Below are 24140 nucleotides of genomic sequence, written 5' to 3' on the forward strand. Positions count from 1 at the left end.
TTTAAGCAAGACAGTTACTATATATTTTTTTGAGTGTGGTATCCAGTAAATCTAGCAATTTCATGAACATACTCAAACAAAGTCTTCTGTTATGCTGCTTGGTTACATTCTGCGCTTCCGAAGGATCTTTTCACAGATTTTATTCAATACGAACATGTACTATACTTACCTGAGAAACTTGTATATATTGCTTCTTTGTTAACGTGGTATCTGGTCTAAAGATGACAATGCTATTGCACTTTTCTTACGGCTAGATTATAACTGTGTGTCGAACACCACTTTCTAGGATATGGGGACCGTTTCACAAAACTTCATGATTTTTTTTTAAGTTCTGACCTTTGAAACACTTTTGTTTAATACGATATAATCTGTGCATTTTAAGATGTCACCTATTCAGTTTTACGGTAGATCTATTCTTTGGCTCAGATTCTAGGAATAGCCAAATAGTTAAAATGAATCTTATATATATATAATGATGTTCTTGCAAGATATTGCTCCTAAGTTTTAACTTTGTCCTATGATGCTTTGTGAAATGGGCCCCATATCTTCGTTGTACATGTAATATAACCTTCATATCATGTATCATATACTTAACCCTTACTATGCTAAATTTCTATAATGAATCGTACATCTTTCAATTTGGACAGTAGTACTGTACCATTGACTGTTAAAAGGGGTACTTACCAAAAAGATACTGACTGAATGGCGAACAGTGCAGGTCATGATCAGACTGCACATCCATGCAGTCTGATCATGATCTACACTGGCCGCAAAGGCAGAATCAATCGTGTCCAGCATGATAAGGATTAATATCAGGTCGTGATTCAAAGGCGTGTCTAATCAATTTTGATAAACACACTTTTGTAAAGCTACTAAACTTGTCTGAGTTTTTTTCGGAGGCAAAGACACAAAGTACCTGGACTAAGCATAAATGCAGTATTTAAGTAGAAACCGGGCTTTTGTAATGATGATCATAAACTACACGGTATATGACTGGATTCAACAAAACCAAAGGTCATAGACAATATTATCAAAACAGAAATGTAAGCTCCTATATCAATATTGAAATAACAAATATACAAAGCAAGATTTTCTAGTTTGTGAAGACCGTCAAAGGTTCGGTCAGCTTATTTAAATGATCTTTGTTGTAAAGGTATAATCTATTTTTAGCGAGCGGGATTAAGATATATGCTACAAATTTCATACTTGTGTGTTTTAAAACCAGTTTATAAGAGTGGTGCCCCTTTAAATAAGAAAACCTTGATAAGAGGTTACAAGTCCAAATGAAAAAAAAAGAAACGATGTATTTTCTGATTAAAACAACATTTTATTAGAAGGAAGAACTCTTAAAGATATAATAAAGTATCCACAAACACCAACAACAAGGGTAAATAACCAAAAAGAGTATTGTTTTATGGTATTTAAGTGGATCGTCCTCGAGTATTTATTGCAATGATTGTGAGGTTTTCAAAAGGCTATCGACATTTCAATACCACAAAAATGTAGACAAATGAGCCGTGCCATGAGAATACCAACATAGTGGGTTTGCGACCAGCATGGATCCAGACCAGCCTGCGCATCCGCGCAGTCTGGTCAGGATCCATGCTGTTCGCTTTTAAAGCCTATTGGAATTGGAGAAACTGTTAGCGAACAGCATGGATCCTGACCAGACTGCGCGGATGCGCAGGCTGGTCTGGATCCATGCTGGTCGTAAAGCCACTATGTTGGTTTTCCCATGGCACGGCTCAAATGTTCGAATCAGCTGCTTAAAACCCTAACGATATATGAGCCGTCTAAATATATTTACGCAAAAAGGAAATTGGCGAAATCAAAATGAAGTCTAACACTGAACACTTAAATTAATGTACCGAAACATATATAATATTGTTAACATGTCGACAAGCTTTTATATCTTTCTTTAAAAAAAAGTCATATTTATCCTATGAAACTTCACGCTACATAAAATCAAAACATATGTGCATGTACAAATACGCGCACACGCAATATTTATCTGTTTTCTTTTTAGAATATATCGAAAAAAAATCACATTTCTATTTCATTGCGAAGATACGAACAAAAACTGAAATATAAAGAGAAAGTTCTTCTAAACAATATTTAGTACGTTTTAGTCCTGATTAATTGGGTACAACATCCATTTACTGAGAATTTTTTTCAGTATATAAAGAGATAAAAAAAAGCAGATTTCATTGGCGTACAAGACGCCTAAATTAACACACAGGCTTTTGTCATCGCAAACTCGCCATAGCTGTCAAGGCTCCACTAAGGCCACAAGTGTGATCGGGGTCGAAGGGAAGGTTGTCCCTCGTGGGGGTCTGGAGGGCGATGATCCCTAAAAGCCGGAAACGCCCTCACATGGAAAATTTAGATTTTTAACACAAAATAGATATGGCTTTGAATAGTCTCCCTCCATGTTTACTTTTTTGTGACATTTATTCATGCGGTAGAAATAACACGTTGCACCGGTGAATGTAAAAGCTGTATTATACGGTATGAAAACACCGTGTCAATGTCGCCTTGCATGTTTGATTCAATAATTTTCTACGAAAAAACAACTGATTGCTTTATTGCTTTAAAATGCGTGTGACCTTGAAAAATAGGCGTGTGAGCGTGTTCTAGGACCAAAATGCGTGTGACACACGCGCAATGCGTGTGTCTTGACAGGTATGCAAAGCTGACCAGAAAGCTGTCTAGTCCCTTTGTTTCGTTAAAAATCAATTATATATTAACCAGTACCAATTCTAATACACACAAAAACAAAACAAACTGAACAGAACAGAACAAAGAGGCGTAACAGCTACTTCTGAGATAATTTTCCAAATTCATTTCTCTTGGTTCAGTTACAAAATATCTAGTTAGATCTACCCCATTTTAGAGTTTAAGTAACAAAAACTCGTATTATGCTTGAAATTTAGATATATATAAAACGTGTGTCTATATACATTTTCGGGATATACAAAGGACAAACAATGAAAGTTACGGATGCAATTAACATATAGGAAAAGAAAGTATGATTGTTATTTTACGATATTTCAAAGGAAATTCTCTTCTTCTAGACTGTGGGAGTATCGAATTTGGAATTGCTTCTAAATAAACACTGTGGTTTAAAACGTTTGAACAAATTTAAGTATTTGAGTATTTGTTTGGTAATGTCTTACAGTTATTTAAAATTTGTGATGAAATAACAAAATGCTGGACTACCCGTCCATAAAACGTTAATTCATTACTTCCAGTGAAAGAGCTGCTTAAGATAGGTGTTGTTAGTAATACCATGATGCATATATATGACAGATATGTTGATACTAATATCGTATAAAACACCAGAATATGCCCCTTCGCGTATTCCGTATCACTTTCATTGAGCCTGTTAATAAACTATCAGAAGTCACTTTGGTACGGTATAGAACTTATCTTTAGTGTCTACAATCTGTCGAACTCTCTATATTCAGCCGTTTTTTTGCCGTTTTCTGTTGCTTTAATGTTATAATCCACAGCATAGATCCTCGGTATCTCCTTCTCATAGCCGTCAGCTACATAGCCATAGTTGTCTCCGAAATATCTGCCTTGACGATCCTTCTTTAGTCTGGGACCCCAATCTGGTCTTGGCTTTATTGCATCACCTATCTAAAAGGAAATTTTGTTTGTTGGTTAAAACTCAATTCCACGACATCGCCAGGTAGTGTCTGATTTTTCAATACTAACTAGAGCTATCACTAAAGGTGATGAATGTACCCCCCGCATGCACTGACACAGTACATTGCAATTTGACGCACACAAGACTGCATAATTATGTGGACTGTATGTATATAGGCTGTATGTAATCAGTATAGTAACAAAAAACAAAGTCCCATAACTATGCAGAATATTTATCTAAAAGAATGTAACATGCACCATGCACAACTAGGGTTGGTACTGATCACTTGTGTGAAGTTTCATTAGATTGTGTGCAAGGGTTTGGTAGATTAGGCATGCACAAGATTGCATATGCAGACTGTATGTGGTATGTTAACAAGAAACAAAGTCCCATAACTCTGCAATTTTTGTTGCTGAAAGAACCTAACATGCCCCATGCACAACTACTGTTGTTACTGATCACTTGTGTGAAGTTTCATTAAATTGTGTCAAGGGGATAAGGAGAGATGGTGCGCACAAGATTTTGTCTATGTATATAGTATAGTAACAAAAAAAAAACAAAGTCCCATAACTCTGCAATTTTTTTTCTGAAAGAACCTAACATGCCCCATGCACAACTACTGTTGTTACTGACCACTTGTGTGAAGTTTCATTACATTGTGTCAAGGGGATGAGGAGAGATGGTGCGTACAAGATTGTGTCTATGTATATATAGTATAGTAACAAAAAAACAAAGTCCCATAACTCTGCAATTTCTTTTTCTAAAAGAACCTTACATGCCCCATGCACAACTACTGTTGGTACTGATCACTTGTGTGAAGTTTCATTAAATTCTGTCAAGGGAATAAGGAGAGATGGTGCGCACAAGATTGCGTCTACGGACAGACGGACTGACAGACAGACGGACAGACAGACAGACAACCTGAAACCAGTATACCCCCCTTACAACTTTGTTGGCGCGGGGTACAAAAATAGTAGTTGGAGACCCCGTTTGTTAGTAAGTTTTCAGGTACGAACAGAACCATCATTTTTCAGTAAGCCAGATCATGAAACAACTTGAACCCTGGTCAGCCCTGGTAAGGCTCGTGCTAACAATGATGAAGTGCAAGTTACTCGAGCTTGGAGGTCCAATTTCGTTGAAAACTTTGATGATCTGTCAAATGACACGTGCTCTCAACTATATCATACATATAACGTCTTTAATGAAATTACACCAAGGCAAAGATTAACTGTAAAGAACGTTAATCTTCAACATGCGGACATGGTTCTTTAGTCAAGTACTTTTCATATACATTATGTTAATTAAAGAAAATACCATTGTTCAGTCGTAGGCCTGCATAATGTATAAGAATGTCTAAGTGATGACTGACTAGAGCATTTTGGTAAAAGTGATATTCATTTCCAATACCCCTCTGACAAATACTAGCAACTAAAGAATTAATCAAAAATGAATAGAATCAATCAATATGTGATCAATATGCAACTCGTCTTACTCTGCAGCCGTTTCTGACAAGTGCTACGATGGCCCCAATGGTAATCCATAGGAGTGGAAGACAAGCAAGGATCCAGCCAAGAGCTTGAGCCCAACTCGGGAAGGGTTGGTCAGCGTAGTAGTAAACCGGTGTGTAGTTTATACCAGACATTATCACAATAAACTGAAAATAGAAATATCATGTAATAAATAGTTAGCTGGACAATGCATAATAAGGATGAAAGAAGCAAAGTTGTGTGTGATATTTACCAGACATTGTTGCGTATATGTATTCAAAAACGACTACAGTGCAGCACATACTATATGACATTCTTACTGCGAATTTCTTCGTCTCATTCTGTTGCCTTCCTCTCAAACGACTAAACGATTTTTTTTCGTTGTCTCGGTCTTTCACCCCAGCCACAACGAGAAAGAACAATAAGTTTATGTTTTTTTTTTTTTTTTTTTTTTTTTTTCGTTGTTTCGTCCCGCGAGAACAACAGAACGAGAAATACAGAGCGGTGAAAGGACAACACCGTTACGCACATGCCAAAACGCTGAATGAGAAAACTGCAAAAGGTCGTTCTGTCGTTGAAATGGGGGCGAAAGAACGACACAGTAATCCAAAGACTGGCGCTTGCCCCGTCACAACGATAGGACGAAAGGAAGATAATTTGTATTTTACGAAGTACTGACTTGTTTTCTGTCGTGGTGCAATAACTCTACAACGTCACAACAAATAAAAAATGTAGATTTTGCGGGTGAGCAAGACAGATATTTTGCTGTTTAGTATTTGTTTTGTTGTTGTGAAGTATCTTCCTGTCGCACCTGCCACAACGACAGAACGAAAGACGACGGTTTTGAGGCACTGTTTTCGGTATGTGCTTAAAATTTCGTTATTTCTCTCTGTCACTGCATTTCTAGATCTTTTATCTTGACGGGAGTGACAGGATCAGACAATAAAAAGAGAATCAAAATACCATTCTTTCATTGTGGCGGGGACGAAAGACTGAGGCAACTGCACAATGAAATAACAGAAAATACCGTTCTTTCATTGTGGCGGGGGCGAAAGACCTAGGCAACTGCACAACGAAATAACAGAAAATACCGTTCTTTCATTGTGGCGGGGGTGAAAGACCTAAGCAACTTCACAACGAAATAACAGAAAAATACCGTACTTCCATTGTGGCGGGGACAACAGAACGACAGTTAACAATAACTAACAATAAGAAAGGAAAGTTTATAAAGCTATGAAATAATCGCTTGAAATAACTTACCACGATAGCCACTGGCGTGATAAGAAACCATGTTGGCACATAGTACGCCCAGAATATCATAGGTCGCTTCCCAATCATCATTTCAATATCCTTCATAAAGTTCTTGATACCTGGTTAATGTAAACGGTGTTATATTGTTTGGTCGGTTACGTTATACTTTTTCTTCATTTCAAAAGAAACGTTATAGTTGCTTAAAATGAAGGTATTTGTACGTGTATATCCAATGCATGTATGGATAAATATATACATGCAGATGCACGCATATATCTACATTCAAAGTGTTAAATACCTACAGATGTATACTCACTTTAACTGAAAATGGCTGTTCTTGTCGTTTTCAATGGATGTTTTAACCAGATGACAAGGACTTCATACCTTTCTATACATGCGCGTTCCATGTATCATGACCCTTAATCGTATAATTAAAACAAAGGAAATGAACGCTTATCATTTCATTTAATTTAACTTTTTACACATTTTATAATGCTAGAATAACGTTAACGCGTGTTTATTTCCTAATATGTATAACATCTGCAAAACCCCTCGGGATACGTTGGTGCCAAAGCCCTAATGTGCTCGAGCACCAACCAATTCCTTGGGATTCTATAGATGTTATAAATTCAAGATAATACTACTGCTGTTCGTTTAATAAATTGTACAAAAGAGAAGTTTGTGATTATTAAAACAAATAAGGTTCGGCTAGCGGATGTAATTTATAACCAACAGACAATCTGACAACTTAATTCATGTGATTTGCAAATAAGCTTACCATACAACCAGCAGACGGCAATGAGTTCACACAGACAGACGATCATCAGATTGTATGATCCGGCATACCAATCAAATAATGTCAACACAAAAATTCCACCCTGAAACAATACAAATCCCTTGAAGTCACAAAGACCTGTTAAACAAACATTTTCTAATTCTAATTATTGAAAATTGCTGATGTTAGTTTTTATCAATGGTTATTTACTGTAACATATCTAATGTAGTAGGGTTATTATAACAGTTTCCTGATCTGCAATGTTGTATTCAGCACGAGTTGATTTGTGCCAGACCTGGATCCCACGAGGACTGTGATCCGGTCGAGGTACTGTTTTAATGGCCTTTTTATTATATACATATAGACAGTTGTAGGCCTTGTGTCATATCAGCCAAAATGGACTATAATTATAGACAAACAAGGATGAAATCCAGTTTGAAATTGTGACCATTCTGACGCATAGAACTTCGCTAAAAAGCAGTCCCCAACCATTGAATATTTTTCCGTATCTAATGGGAGTTGAATACAGGGTTTTTGTATTCATTTAGTGAAATACAGACTCTAAAATAGGACAAACATTTCGTAGGTATATGATTAGATCAAATACAACATTTTCCAAAAACAAACAAACCTTTGTTGTCATTGGTATGCCGAGTACAAAGCCTATCATACAGCAAATGAATGTAAACAGTGCCTTCTTCCTCCGGAGGACCTGAGGAAATACGTCTGTGATGCCACTGATCACGGTCTCCATCATTACCATCTATATGAAATACAGATAGATGGTGTTTAAATTATGACAGTGAACAGAGCCTTGTTCTTGTGGAGAACCTGAACGTAGACAGGAGTAAAACATATCGATTACGGCCACAAACCTCACACTCGTCCGGACTAAGAAGACTCCCTTATTCAGACACGTAAATATTTACAGGTTATCAGTATCAAGAAATAAGCACGAGTTCTTCAGCGGAGATAAAAATAGAACTAGATCTAATTGCTTCACTTTAAAAGCGCAATACCATGTATTACTCCGCCAAAAGAACAAGTGCGTGTTTCTCGATATAAGACTAATGATCTTTTTCTTACAGTTTCAAGTTTACTTCTAAGTAGTACACATGTTGTTATTTTGGTAGAATACGATTAATGTGGCTAATGAATTTTTTGGACCCAACGGCATCCATTATTAATATGGTGTCATTAGTGACGTCACAAATCGAATATGAAGCAGGCAATATTTATTCAACAGAGCGAAAACTGAGTAGAAGAAATAAGAACGCGCTCCCATTTAGAGATTTATAAGCATTACCTGACTATCCAGTCCAAGAGTGAGAATCATGAAAAAGAAGAGGAAAGCCCACAGGGAAGATACGGGAAGCCTTGCAATTCCTTCTGGGTAGGCAACGAATGCAAGACCGGGACCTGAAAGCAATTATGACAGAATTGTCAATACTGATGTCATTTTAATTTATTTATAACTGAAAATCGATTCTGTACAACTTTCATTTTTCGGAAAGTCTGTCTCAGTCATTGACAGAAAGTTTTAAATCATGTTTGAAGTTTTAAGATTTCATCAAGAAAAAACATGCATTTGACAATATAATTTATTTGCATATTTGCACTGTCTTATAAATATCATAATCCAGTAGAGTTAAAGATTCAAGATTACGACTATTCAAATTATCCAGATTAAAATTTAAAAAAATCATTTTTACTACCATTAGGATTTTTACGTGTTTTTAAAAGGGTTTCGTATGGGTATAAATGAGTGTTCGAGTTGTCACGTGATGCCTGTACAAAATATATATTTTACCGCTATCAGCGACGTCAGCAACGGCCTGGTTGGTTTGGTGTGCCATGTACCCGAGCACAGAGAAGATAACGAACCCGCCAAACACGCTAGTCCCGCAGTTAATCAAGGCAACAATAACAGAATCTCTATAAGATATAAGATATCAATGATTGTTTTTGTTCTCTTGTAATTCAAATATCAAAATATATGTGTAAACAGAAAAAAAAATACTATTTAAGCTCTAAACTAATTGCGTTTATTTTATTTATTTCAGTTTTTTTTTGTTAACGCAGAATTCTAAAAACATGTTTTTAAAATGAACAGAAAATAATATTACTACTTATAATAAGATCTAAATTAACTGAGTTCATCTTGAATACTTTAAGACATTTAGAACAAAATCAACCAGACTCTAGCTCTTCTTGCAACTAAGCCAGGGTGGTAGTTTCATGCAATAAGACCGGGGAGTCACTTCTGGTCAAAGTTCAAGTTTCTGTCTACTTAAGAAATAATATATCCCAAACAGTGATTTGTCATTGAATAAAATCATTGTTTGGAGTTTAGATGCAAAGGAATTATATCATTATGGCGCAGCATAATAACACACAATTTTCAGCCTTCTTTCGGGCCATAATAGAATATACTTTAAAATGATCAAATTCTAATTTTTGAAATTAAAGTTTGGCGGTTCGAAACACCAGCGTTTCAGACTTACACTATTGTGATGAACATATGAGCCATGCCATGGGAAAACCAACATAGTGGGTATGCGACCAGCATGGATCCAGACCAGCCTGCGCATCCGCGCAGTCTGGTCAGGATCCATGTTGTTCGCTAATAGTTTCTTCAATTCCAATAGGCTTTAAAAGCGAACAGCATGGAGCCTGACCAGACTGCGCGGATGCGCAGGCTGGTCTGGATCCATGCTGGTCGCATACCCACTATGTTGGTTTTCTCATGGCACGGCTCGTATATCTTTTAAACCTAGCAAACTTTGACTTGACTTGACTTGACTATTGAAATCTTTTTAATCAAATACACCACACGTTTATCAACATTATATACGCATTGTATATCAGACAGAAAAAAAAAGAATTTTTAATTTTCTGCCACTTAGATATGGCCGCACATTAATATTTGCATTTTATTTCATCAATGACGCGGAAAATTTCATAATAACCATATTTTTTAAAATGGTAATAATATTCTTTTTAGGTGAACGATCCAAAAACGTTTAAATAAAGGTAATTTGAGTAAGTGAAGGCCAACCATATTAACTTAAAATAAATGTATTATTCCGCATTAAAATGATAATTATATTATGGTTTTAAGTAGGGAATATTTAAGATTTTATCTATACATTTTATTAGTTCAATAGTCTACTCTATAGGTTCTGTTAACATGATTTATAGGTGTGTGAATGAATAGATATGGCGTAAAACTTAAAATCGGGACTTTTCGCTAAAACGTCCTAGATGTCTACACGTATTTCTTCTGTTAATTCGGTGGGATATGCTTCCTGTATAATTCAGAAGTATATCTTCTTTTAAAAAGAATATGCAACATTTATAATAATTTCTGATAAGGAGAAGCTTGGTTAAAAAAATATAAAAATCAAATAAGAAATAAAAAAGATACAGTCATTTTAATACTATATTTAAAATTCCCGTTTAATGTAAAGAGGTGGGCATTTAGGTAACATTCCACTTACTTTTTAAACTTCAGATATTCTACCTGCATGTCAAAAAGATGTCCTTTCTACCAAATTATTGTCCTTACCTCCAGCAATTGTTTCTAAATTTGTTGAAGCTGGACATGGTGAGTAGACTTCCAAATGCTGGACCGAGGGAGTAGAAAATCTGCGTTGCAGCATCGGACCATACCTTAAAAGGACCCGCATAAATATATATATTAGTCAAATTATTTGCCGATAAAACACTTTTAAAACTGTCTTCTTTAAGATGTGCTGTGAATTAAGTCAAAAATGTATTTAGTCGGAGCTGGATATAATGCATAGCTTTAACAGTAACACAAATTGCTCTGCAAGATAACTTGTAAAGACAGGTGGCTGTCTGTCACAGAATACCGATGGCAAACTTTCAACTTAGGTAAAGTTGTTTAAAAAACAATGGAGTGGGTTCGTTTATCAGTTTATTTCAAGAAATGCGCTAAAACACGTAGAAATCAAGTTGCAAAAGCCCTTTTTGAAGACGAAACCGGTGGTCAAACTTGACAAAGGAACTCTGTGCAAAACATATTGGTGTGTATATAACAATTTAACAAACAGCTGTCATCTTTTGCAAATTATTTATTAGCAGAGTCACATTTACGACATGACACGTTACCTAAATTTCATATGACATTATGGCAGAAAATTTATGTTTACCTTAGGGTCCGAAGTGAACCTGTTTAGCTCAATAGGGAGAGCGCAGATCTACGGATCGTGGTGTCGCGAGTTCGATCCCCGGGCGGCGCGTATATTCTCTGTGACAATTTGACAAAAGACATTGTGTCTGATATCATTCGTCCTCCACTTCTGATTCATGTGGGGAAGTTACTTTCGGAGAACAAGTTTGTACTGGTACAGATATCCAGGAACACATTAGCCAACGGTTAACTCTCCGCCGTCACATAACTGAAATACTGTTGAAAAACGGCGTTAAACCCAAAACAAACAAACAAACAAATACCTTAGGGTCTTTCAGCTTACTCCACTCTGGAATGATATAGAACTCAATGCCTTCTTTGTGTCCTTCCAGGGTTAAACCCCGTACCAGCAGCACGGTCAGTAATACGTACGGGAATGTGGCGGTGAAGTACACCACCTGTGGATTTATAACAAAGTTTTGAAAATATAAATAGTTAATTTTGTTTGATCAATATATATGATATTGTTTATTCTCATACTGTACGAGCAGCCCTCGTATTCTCGTTGTATTAACCTACAGCATGAGGGCGAGTTGCTTCAACGTTCACTAAGCGATAAAGAGCGGTTCCACCATGAATAAATTTGATTTTCATTTTTGCTCTATAGATTGATGAAAAAGCATAAGTGTAGTAGATTTTATATATATGAACATATTTAACGCCATTCTTTAAAGATTCAATGATGTTACCTCAGAAGAAAAGACAGTAAAAAATAAAGTTTTGAACAATTTGGTCTATTCTACCAAATTAGTGGTTCAAAACTAGATTCTGAACAATAATCAAGTAGACGAGAATATATATTTAATGCCTCCTCACCACCACCACCATCATCGAAACACATACAAAATAAAATCTTTACAAAGGATTCAAAAGATGAATAAAAATATGTCTTGTAAAATATTGGATGAGAAAACCTTTCCGGAGGACTTGATTCCTTTCATCAGACAGAAGAAGATGAGAATCCAGGCGAAGAACAAACAGATGACATTTTTCAAGCTCACTCCATTGATATGGTCGATTCCGTCAGCTTCATGAAGTCTCAAAACGAACCGACTAAAATAAAATAAGACTGAGTCTGAAATATGTAATTAATGTGACGTACAGTTGTCTGAAGTTTAAATAAGTAATTCTGCCATGTAACTATTGGGCTATCAATATGGTGGTCTTTAGTTTATTTCAATATCCAGAGTCATTAGGCCAATTTTGCCCTCTTTCAAGCACAAGTCGTCAGTCAATTTTGGATTCCAATCTACGACTCATAGGATATCTATGACAATAACTAAACTCTGTTAGCCCAGTTAAAAGATACAAACAACAAATGAGAGGTGCTTTTGTTTAGTATACAGCGACACAATCATATCAATTTGAAACGTAAAAGACTGACATGTTACTCACGTCCAGTATTCGTCACTTGGCAACTTAAGGTCAAGGTTGCAGTCAGAGAAGTTGGCTTTGACCACTTCGTATCCATAATCATATAGAGTGGTCCACGTGGCGCTCATACCGGCCAGTGTCTTATTAACACACGTATGATTCATCATTTCTGAAATGAAGCATGCACTTTTCAGCGTTTACTTATATCAGGCACAGTGGATATTACATTTGGAATTTGAGCAGCTCATAACATGATTTACCATGAGACATTCCATTTGGAGTGAAGAAGCTTATGAAATCATATATCACGAGACATTCCATTTGGAGTTTAGTACTTTTTGAAATCAGGTAACACGTGGATATTCCATTTGGAGTGAAGTAGCTTATGAAATCAGGTAACACGTGGACATTCCATTTGGAGTGAAGTAGCTTATGAAATCAGGTAACACGTGGACATTCCAATTGGAGGGAAGTCGCTTATGAAATCAGGTAACACGTGGATATTCCATTTGGAGTGAAGTAGCTTATGAAATCAGGTAACACGTGGACATTCCATTTGGCGTTAAGTAGCTTATGAAATCAGGTAGCACGTGGACATTCCATTTTGAGTGAATTAACTTATGAAATCAGGTAACACGTGGACATTCCATTTGGCGATAAGTAGCTTATGAAATCAGGTAACACATGGACATTCCATTTAGAGTGAAGTAGCTTATGAAATCAGGTAAAACGTGGACATTCCATTTGGCGTTAAGTAGCTTATGAAATCAAGTATCATGAGACATTCCATTTGGATTAAAGTAGCTTATAAAATCAGGCAATACGTGGACATTCCATTTGGAGTGAAGTAGCTTATGAAATCAGGTAACACGTGGACATTCCATTTGGCGTTAAGTAGCTTATGAAATCAGGTAACACGTGAACATTCCATTTTGAGTGAAGTAGCTTATGAAATCAGGTAACACGTGGACATTCCATTTGGCGTTAAGTAGCTTATGAAATCAGGTATCATGAGACATTCCATTTGGAGTGAAGTAGCTTATGAAATCAGGTATCATGAGACATTCCATCTGGAGTGAAGTAGCTTATGAAATCAGGTAACACGTGGACATTCCATTTGGAGTGAAGTAGCTTATGAAATCAGGTAACATGTGGGCATTCCATTTGGAGTGAAGTAGCTTATGAAATCAGGTAACACGTGGACATTCCATTTGGAGTGAAGTAGCTTACGAAATCAGGTAACACGTGGACATTCCATTCAGAGTGATGTAGCTTATGAAATCAGGTATCATGAGACATTCCATTTGGAGTGAAGTAGCTTATGAAATCAGGTAACACGTGGACATTCCATTTGGAGTGAAGTAGCGTATGAAATCAGGTAACACGTGGACATTCCATTTGGAGTGAAGTAGCTTATGAAATCGGGTAACACGTGAACATTCCATTTGGAGTGAAGTAGCTTATGAAATCAGGTAACACGTGGACATTCCATTTGGCGTTACGTATTTGGCGTTAAGTAGCTTATGAAATCAGGTAACACGTGGACATTCCATTTGGAGTGAAGTAGCTTATGAAATCAGGTAACACACGGAAATAAGCAGCTTATGAAATCTGGTAGCACGTGTACATTTCATTTGGAGTAAAGCCGCTTTTGAAATCAGGTACCACGAACAATTCCATTTGGAGTTTAAACAACTCTCGGAATCAGTTGGAGCGGGCATCCTATATGGAGTTATATAACAGCTCGGCGGAAATTCTATTTCGAGTGAAAACAGGTTGAGCAGAAATTCAGCTTAAGAGTTACAGCAGCTGTTGAAATCAGTAAAAGCGGGCATTCCATTTGGGGGCTGGATCGATATATTGGCCTATATGTAGGTTATAGTAAGAGTGACTTTTTATTATTGAATTTGTGATAAGTAGGGGTCACGTTCAGTCACTGCTACTAAAATGAAAGACAAAAACCATGTCTGTTCAAGAAGTAGAGTGTAGGTTACTATGTTAAACCTATGGGTAGCTAAAAGTGAGACCCTGTTTTGATTACGGGGTCATTGAGGTCAAAGTTAATCTCACTGTTATAGAAAAAAAAACAGTATCCGTACAATAAGTTAAGCGGGGATATAATTTATAAATCAAATGGAACTTAGACTAAAGGAAGCTGCTATTAGTACAAAGGTTGAGAGTGCAAATGTGGCAAGTGGGATCTAGGTCAAGGTTACTAGTACAATGAAAAAATGAAGCTAAATAGCTTGAAATTCGGTCGATAAATTGAAAAGAAATTTGGCCATACTGAAGAATACAGAGAACCCATATTTGGGACTGATTGCATCTTTTCTTATTTAATACACTTACACAATTATGGTATGGCTTAAAAATGGTGAGATACTGACACAGGTTTTTTTGTAGTTACATAAAACTTTTTAGATTTTATCTCTATTAAAGATAGCTTATCGTTACCAAAAAGAAAGAAAAGTTAAGTTATTTTATGTCTTACTAAAGCTATAGTTGAAATGTAGATAATTTAAAGCCTTATTAATCATGAAACGCCAGTAGCTGTGGGAAAACACCCTTTGTAAACACAGTATTATATAAGCTTTATAGTTTTTGATGATTCACTATTTTTTACTAACAAAACAGAATTATCCAAAATTTCATAAAGATAAGGTTGAACAAGCCATGCGTGTATATCATATATACAGCGCAACATGGGTGGAAAGACTTGAAGTAGATATTTTAGATACGGTAGATACTGTGGTGGAAAATGTTGCGCAAAGCAGTTAAAGACAGTATTTTTGTATAGTATGCAACTGCCACAGAAATATGTATAATTTTCAACATTGTATGTTATTGCTCTCTAGCATTTTGTTTAAAATAAAACTGAATTGATGTGGCAGAAAATGTGTGCATGGACTTAAACATTTCTTCTTCTCGTGAAGTCACGTTTCATTCTGATCACTTTATCAAATGCCTGGATCCTTATCTAACAAAGTTCCACACGAGATTTTCCGAGAATTTCCCACAATGTTTGATGCCGAGAGTTTCAGGTCCGTTTTATTGTAGAAATATCTTTGCAGTACTATAGGAATGTTTTATATACTTACTGACAAGTTCGTCAACTTTAGTGTTGTTGTTTGTCATACTGGCGAAATCAGGGTATGCTTCAGCCCTGCAGTTTGGGGTATTCCAAGGGTTGTCACAGTCAATCCACGGCACCTCTCCGTCCAGGTTGACAAAGGATACGAACATGTAGTAGATGGCGTACATGATGATCACGTTATAGTAGACGCAGACAAGGCCGCTGATAGTGACCATACCCCACCCGATACCTAAATATGCACATGTATACAGAAACAGTTACTCGGGTTACACAACACCGAACCAGATACCTTAATATGTATACAGAAACAGTTTTAAGGGCTTGGCTACACTGAACCAGATTATCTCAGATACATTATGGATGTCCATGTTCAAATTAAAATTTTCATCACCAAAAATGAAAACTTATATATTTAGTAAATATTATTTACATTTTCAGTTTTCAGGAAGGTACATTGTGTAATTGGTACTACCTAATTCAATAAAATGATAAAAATTTGTGAATTTTCAAATTAATTGATTTGCAAAATATTGAGTAACTTCTGAACGAAAGTCACGGGAGAGAATTTAAATTATCACCGGAATTGCATGTATGTCTCTTCAGATTAATATTGGTAAACTTCCTAGATTTTACCCAGTCACACAAAACATCTATACGTTACTTAACAAGGCGGATCGAATATCATGCAATAAAATGCAAGTCATTTATACACAGTGACCCCTCTATTACCGAGGTGTGGTAAAACCGTCTGCGGTTTTATCATGCAAAGTGTATACACATTCTTTGAATGGTAAAATGTCCGCTTATTCCCTTTTTTGTTTGTTTGTTTGTTGTTGTTTTTTTCAAATGCGCTAACAGTGGCAAAATTAGAAGGGATTTCGCTAAATAACTGCTATTACGCCTACACTACTGTCGCGGCTCTGTGGCGACGTTAAAAACTGCATTTCAACTGTTACTGCGTATGAAATGTTATCGAAAATATTGAAACATGACTACAGCTATAAAAATTCTTCAAAAGTCTCTATTCTACGCAATTTTATTTGATAGAGTATAAAATTCGGCTAACTATTAAACATGCTATTAAATTATTTCATAATTTTATTTAAAAAATACATAAAAACTGTACCTCTAAGGTAAGAAATATCTTATAAATCATATGTTTCTAGTAAGCTTAAGGCAGTAAACCTCCAAGAAAAAATGTTAAGTGTGACGTCCATTGAGACAAAATTATGCAAAAGTCTTTTGGATATAGATTTTAAAATAAATTAAGTGAAGACGTTTGTTACGAAGTATAATAGACATCTTAAAATTTATTTTTTTTTTCTCTTGGCCTTACAAAGAAACAAAAATGGTTACCGCCGAAGAATGGGTTAACTTTCCAGACTGTGATCGGTCCTTCTGAGGCGAATTGTCCAAGCGCAAGCTCGAAAAAGAATATAGGCGCCCCAGCTATCGCCAACATTATCACGTATGGAACCAGAAACGCTCCTGTTTGGAAAATTAATCATAATTAAAAATGTGCACAAAAGAGGAACATTGAAATAATATTTAGGGTTGCTATGGGAAACGTCCTGCGAGGGTCATAGAAATGCATGTGAAATGGGAAGTACTTTATTTCGAATAACGGCGATGGGTAAGTTTTCCATTGTATGAAAAATGTTCTTTGATTGCTAAGCATACATGTTTTTGATAGCTTAGCATACATGTTCTTGATTGTAAAACACACATGTTCTTGGTTGTAAAGAACACATGTTCTTGATTGTAAAGCACACAGGTGCCCCTGCAGCTCGAACGTTTAATAACGTCTTGAGGCACGCCTAGGATCTTCTTCCAGAAGCTGGAGGTCGTTTAATATGTTTTACAACTAACTACGAAATGTCATACAACACAAATAAAATGAAAATAGTACAATTAATTTATGTTTTATCTGAAACAATATATATAACAAACTTTTTTTGTCTACAGACATGTAAAAGAACTTTCAAATGGAATCGCAATTATGGATTGATTTTCATCAGTAGGCCTTTGTTTTATAATATAATTATCATTTTTGTTCTAATAAATCTTGACAAAGCTTTCGTTTTATAACAAATGAAAAGTATATTAAGCCAAACAGCCCTGGGTTACCATTATTTTCTCGATGAGAAAAATCAATGTCTTTAAAGGGGTACAAATCATTTACGTACCTCCTCCATTCCGGTAGCAGAGGTACGGGAATCTCCAGATATTACCTAATCCCACAGCATAACCAACACAGGACAGTATAAAATCTAACTTCTTGTCCCATGTCTCTCTTTCTATTATTTGCTGGAAGACAAAAAAGAAACTTACTCATTTAGGTCTTTACGATTTAAATTATAAAACAACATTTGAGCCGCGCCATGAGAAAACCAGCATAGTACATTTGCGACCAGCATGGATCCAGACCAACATGCGCATCCGCGTAGTCAGGATCCATGCTGTTCGCTTTCAAAGCCTATTGCAATTAGAGAAACCGTTAACGAACAGCATGGATCCTGACCAGACTGCGCGGATGCGCAGGCTGGTCTGAATCCATGCTGATCGCAAATGCACTATGTTGGTTTTCTCATGGTGCGGCTCATTTACATTTTCCGATGCCTATTTGCACCTGCATTTATTGATAGAAAAGGCGTTACAATCCTTTTTTCATATAATTCTCTATTCAGAATCCAACAGGCTTACCATGGTATATCCACTACACTGTAGTACACATCCTATCCTATCACATCTGCTACCGAGAAAAACTATGACGCCCATCTCATATATGCAGTTTGGACATATCATTCCACTGGCAGTTATTGTGCACTATGCACTGTATACGACGCTCCCTGCAAACAACGCACCCCCTTGAAATTTGTATTATTGCTACTGCTGCTACTTCTACTGCTTCTGCTGCTGCTGCTACTGCTGTTGCTACTTCTACTACCGCTGCTGCTGCCCCTACTGCTTTTGTTGCTGCTACATCTGCTACTGTTGCTGCTGCTTCTGTTGCTTTTACTGCTGCTACTTCTCCTGCAGCTGCTGCTGCCACTGACACTTCCACTACCACTCCACTTCTACTACCACAACTACCACTTCTACTACTGCGGCCTCCGTGGCCGAGTGGTTAAGGTCCCTGACTTTTAATGACTTGCCCATCATCGTTGTGGGTTCGAGCCTGGCTTGGGGCGTAGCATTCTCTAATGTGAGGAACACACCCAACTTGCTACGGAACGTCGGTGGTTCTACCAAAGTGTACTACTACAACTACCAAACGATGTTTCGGAGGTCCTAAAATGATTCCGTAGAGACTCTTGTTTTCGAGGCTAGACATGCAAGATATACTAGTGTAATATGACGTTTTAACCCATCGAACAATTGCCCTAACATATTATTTTACACGCTGAAAAAAGACACGAGTTCAATTTTTAAACAAATTTGACTTCAGTTAATTTCAAACTTTGAAAAATGATCCCTGATATATTGTTTTGGTATGTGGCAAACCAGACATGATGATGTTAAAATATGTAAGATAAGCCTGGTGAGGACGATGAATAATGAGGATGACGACGATGCCTACGATTTGTTAAAAGGAAGGGAGATAAATCCTATAATCTAGTACGGTATGAGCATATAGATAGAAAATTGACATTGAACCATTGAAACATGACATTGCATTTTAATGACATCGTGTTACCCTGCTGAGCCAGTCTTACATATTCAGCTATACTTCTCGTCATTAAATCAAGGTCCAAATGTTCCGGTTGTATGTAAAACTGACTCGACCATTCATGTCGAGTTGGAATTTGCAGTTCAGTAATGGTGTGTGTTTTGGTTAGGATCTTTTTTCAACAATATATCAGTCATATAAACGACAGTGTCTTCTTGTTGCAACAAGCACCATGTCAAACTTCATTGTGCTGCCCGCCGTACGCACGTGACACATGACACCCCTACCCAGTCAAATACTGACACCGGGGTTACCAATCCTGGAACTATCCACTTAATGCTGAGCGCCAAGCGAGGAAGCTACTATTATATACCATTTTTCATGTCTTTATTATGACTCGGTCAGGGAGTGAACACACGGCCTCCTCTACTCGAAGCGGGCGCTCTACCGAGGCGGTAAACCTGTGTTAGGTGCGATATTGCAGTGCAATGTCTAAATCCAAGTTCTAGACAGTCCGTGTAATCTCCAAATCTCTACTTCGTACGGTGTTCGGATAAGGCCATTATATGTTTCATATATTCGCCCTGTATGTTGATAAGGGCAACAGTACGATGACACGATGCGATCGCGCGATAATACGAATCCAGAACGCGAAAACTGGATGCGAATACGCGAAGATACGAACGACGGTGCAGTGATACAATTCGAAAACGCGAAATCAATATTGTACTTTCGGATCGTGTTTCAACGTTTTCGCATCGTGTTATCACAGTATCACACCTCGTCCTAATTACGATACTACGATGCAATATTACGCACACTCGAACTTTCATATTATCGCCCTTAGGTCGAACGGACAATGACACGATAACACGATGCGAATTTGCGATATTGATATTGCAGTAACGTAATTTCGCAATATTGCCGTTAAGTCGGAGGGCCGATAGTGCGATTATGCGATAACAAAGTGCGATGTTAATATATTGCGTCTTCGCATCTTGTTAACGCGTTTTCGCACCGTATTAAGACGCCATCGCGTAGTATATTCGCGTCTTCGCATGCCGATAAAAGCATGTCAAAGCGGAGATAAGAAACTGGGTATACACTTGTATCTAAATTATTTAGGAGATCAAATTGCAAAATAATTGTAGTTTTGTGAAATGACAAGATGACAAGGCTATTTTGTTAAATTAAATAGGGAGTTATTTACGCAATTTGCATATCATTTCATACCTACTGGGATACTAAATACCCATTATTGAATAACGAAAGAAATAGATTGTGGTGTATTTCACATTTTTGTTAAGGAGACAACAAATAAATGACATAGATTTTCATATTTTGCTGTAAAGTGATGAGCGTACATGAATAAGGTGAAAAAACCCTCGTGTATTAAAGAACAAAACAGCTTAGCCGCCATTTGTTCTTCTGCCAGTCATTTAAAAATTACTGAGCGTACAATTTTGAAATTTAGTCTACGCTTAGAACAATATGCTGTTGATAAGTTTTCACAATTTCAAAAGAATATATATATATATATTCGCTAATTTACGACTTCAACCAATCTTTGAACACTAAAACATCTAGAATTTACAAATTACTAGCGAAAAACGTTTTGAGGGAAGAAAATGACGACAAAAACAAAATATTGTCGTTGCCATGCCCTATCTTAAAAGAGCATTTAATTGGCATATAACAGTGTGTGAAATTCCTAGTCTAAAATCATAATCAACACTTCCTTATTTCTATAAACTGTATATATTATATTCATGTTCTAAAAACGCATCTTTCATGCTTATTTTTGTGACTTTTGAAAACGGGCTTTGGTAGTTAAATGAATAAAATTATAATTTTGCGTAATTTGATACTATTGAAATTTTGATATGTTAATATTGATATATCGATCTAACTGTCCCCTTAATTCAATGTGCTTTCAGTATTTTTAAACTATATGCAAAATAGCAAATATCGGGTTAGCTCTTTGGTTCAATATACATTAAATCAGAGACAGGAAGACACCAAATTACGAAACCAGGGACCACGAGTCCGATGCCCCGCTCGTCCAGCCTTTAATCACTGACATTCCTTTGGGTAACGTGCATGGACGCTATACACCTGGCAAGCTAAAGACACAGGTGACGCTGGGGAATCACCTGTATCAAACCGCTATCCTCCAACAAAAATGACTACCATTCGCCCTTAAAGGTAACTGGTGGCTGAGCACAATCCTGTTTTAATTGAAATTATATACAAAATGTGAAGGTACTGGTGCATGGTTGACCACAGCAGTTGCAACGCAGTGTATAAAGTACCAGACAGTACTTGGCTTTAAATTCGTTTCTTGCAGTGCTGTTTCATTCCGGGTGGAGATCATCATAATGCTGCGTGATTTATAGTTTAAATTGTTACACAAGGTTTCACGTTCTCATGTATATATATAATTATAGTACAAAATATATTTGTCGCTCTGAATGATAATTTACCAGCTGGAAAATATGTAGTTTTTGTGAAAACACGATCTGCTTTATAAATTTTTTAGATTGTATACTGGTCGTTACCTTCTAAATATATGTTTACAAACAAGGTATCATTAAATGCTCTGTTATTTTTCTTTATGAATATCAAATATCCACCTCCGTATTTAACTACTTTACAATGGCGATCCGCCAAAGACAAGCACGCTATTGTGGGGTGTCAAAAGACAATATAGGCGTTAAAATATTGACAGGTTCATGAAATGTTTTGTCAAAAGTTTTCCTAAAAACAATGGCGACCTAAAACCAGTATCACTGATAATCAGTAATGTATTAACGCTTTTTAAAGCAAAGTTTTAAGTCTATATTAAAAAATCAGTCATGTCCGACTTTTTTGTTTTATTTTGTTTTTACCGGATTGTTTGTTAAATTTTGACAGTTACCAACAAATTTCCATGTGCGTGCTTGTTCAGATTACGAACGTTTGAAAACATTTAATCATTATAACATTTAAATTCAGATATATTTTTATAGAACTTGCCCATAACACTTTCACCAGCAGGACAGTAAGCAGGTATCGGTACCTGACAGCTACCAATTTTGCCCTGTCGTTCTGACATTAGAACACGACGATTTTGTGCTTTTTCTTCGTTGAGTGACGAAAAAAACATTTTCGTTACAAACGCCTTTTGGCCATTTCTAACGTCTTGCATAAGTATAGTCAAGAACGATACTTTGCCGGTTTCCTTTTTCGTAATTTCATTGTCTCGTCCGGTCGCCCTTACACCCCCTCCCTTTCATTGTGGCGGGATAACGAAACAAACGTAGAAGACCGTTTCAATACACTAGCCAAAGATATTTTCCATTTTATCATCTATTGTTGTTGTTCTGTTCCTTCGTCCTCTCACCCGTAATAATAATGATCGTCCTGTTACGGACATTTTTTTTTATATAATTCTACATAAATTTACAAGTGGTCAGCAGCTGCCATCCACTATTAAAACAACAACAACAACAACATCCCCTCCCGACAACGAGGCCAACACAGAAATCTATGCACTACACCTATTACCATGAAATATAGTCATTTCTTTTTTCAAAGGGATGCTTGATTTCCAACCATATTTCAACAAAATGTCAACTTGTATAGTTGAGTAAGTAGTATCTTTATGATTTAAATGATAATATCAATGCGATGCGTTCAATAAATTTTATAACAATCTTTCGGTTACTGTCAAATGTGCCCGTTTCTTAACGTCAAAATTAAGACAATTTTATTTTTTATCGCTCACTCGCTCAATCTTTACGAAAAAATTATACGAAAGTTTCCCATGGACAACTTGAGCCGTCCTAGCTCAATTTGACTAAGGCGGACGAAATTCCCTCTTATTTTTTGTTCAAGTATACATCGATTTGTATTTATTCCGTTGAAATGGAAAAGGATCATCTTAAAATATTATTTTTCAATTCATGTTGATATTTTTTCCTAACTTAAGATCTAAAGAAACTGAAAGACGGGATTCTGTCCACCTTAGAAAAACTGAACAAGAAGATATTGCCAAGATGAGCATGCGGGAATTGTTCTATACACCTTATCAAATAATTCATTTTCTACCGTGGATGGACGGGTGACGGGCGGTGCTTCAAGGACAACTGGCACGAATTTTAGCTAGATGTGCATTGGGAAATTTCTTTTCGTGACTATAACAAGTTTACTTAAATAGCAGAAGTAATTGAATGACCCGACTTATATCAGTTGAACTTTTTGTAATATGTAATTCAAATGCTTTAAAACAAGTGACATTACATTTCAGTCATGATCAACTCTTCTTAATAAATATGCAGTATCAGGCGTGGTACAAAAAAATCAAATTAAAATGATAATATTTATATTCGCCGTCATTGCAAAAACGCAAAGTCCATAAAACATTATGAAGAAGTAACATTTTCTGAAGCAGACGACCGGATATGCTATTTTAAGTGTTCCCTTACCTTTCCCATGTCCGTCACTTTCTAAGGTATCCAGAAAAGAAAACAGTCCTTATTTCTTTTTTATGTTTTCATTACTTTATTTTTTTACCCAACACTTTTAGACACCGCCCTTTGTGGACTACTTTCGGCTTACTTTGGAATATTTTTGCGTTGGA

The 24140-nt window shown here is 36.4% G+C and overlaps 1 protein-coding gene across 1 annotated transcript; it reads right to left on the reverse strand.

Annotated features, from left to right (window-relative positions):
- Positions 1-1306: 1306 nt before the first annotated feature.
- Positions 1307-24140, reverse strand: LOC123557233 (sodium- and chloride-dependent glycine transporter 1-like). The gene is made up of 15 exons (XM_045348580.2): positions 23986-24140; positions 18036-18156; positions 17206-17337; positions 15854-16078; positions 12777-12924; positions 12296-12434; positions 11645-11779; positions 10734-10837; positions 8976-9100; positions 8472-8584; positions 7797-7928; positions 7169-7268; positions 6400-6509; positions 5145-5306; positions 1307-3642 (listed from the first exon to the last, which is right to left on the reverse strand). Exons 1-15 carry the CDS (start codon positions 23992-23994, stop codon positions 3439-3441), a joined length of 1959 nt encoding a protein of 652 aa, XP_045204515.2. The 5' UTR covers positions 23995-24140; the 3' UTR covers positions 1307-3438.

Source organism: Mercenaria mercenaria, chromosome 5 (genome assembly GCF_021730395.1).
Source record: "Mercenaria mercenaria strain notata chromosome 5, MADL_Memer_1, whole genome shotgun sequence".
In the NCBI taxonomy this organism is placed as follows: Eukaryota; Metazoa; Mollusca; class Bivalvia; order Venerida; family Veneridae; genus Mercenaria; species Mercenaria mercenaria.

What these genes read in the sequence shown, in the direction of transcription:
- LOC123557233 (XM_045348580.2), bottom strand. An exon ending in GTAAGCTGAAAGACCCTAAG is followed by an intron (nt 10,838 to 11,644) that starts GTATTTGTTTGT and finishes GGTCCTTTTAAG; the next exon opens with GTATGGTCCGATGCTGCAAC. An exon ending in TTTAGAAACAATTGCTGGAG is followed by an intron (nt 9,101 to 10,733) that starts GTAAGGACAATA and finishes TATATCTTATAG; the next exon opens with AGATTCTGTTATTGTTGCCT.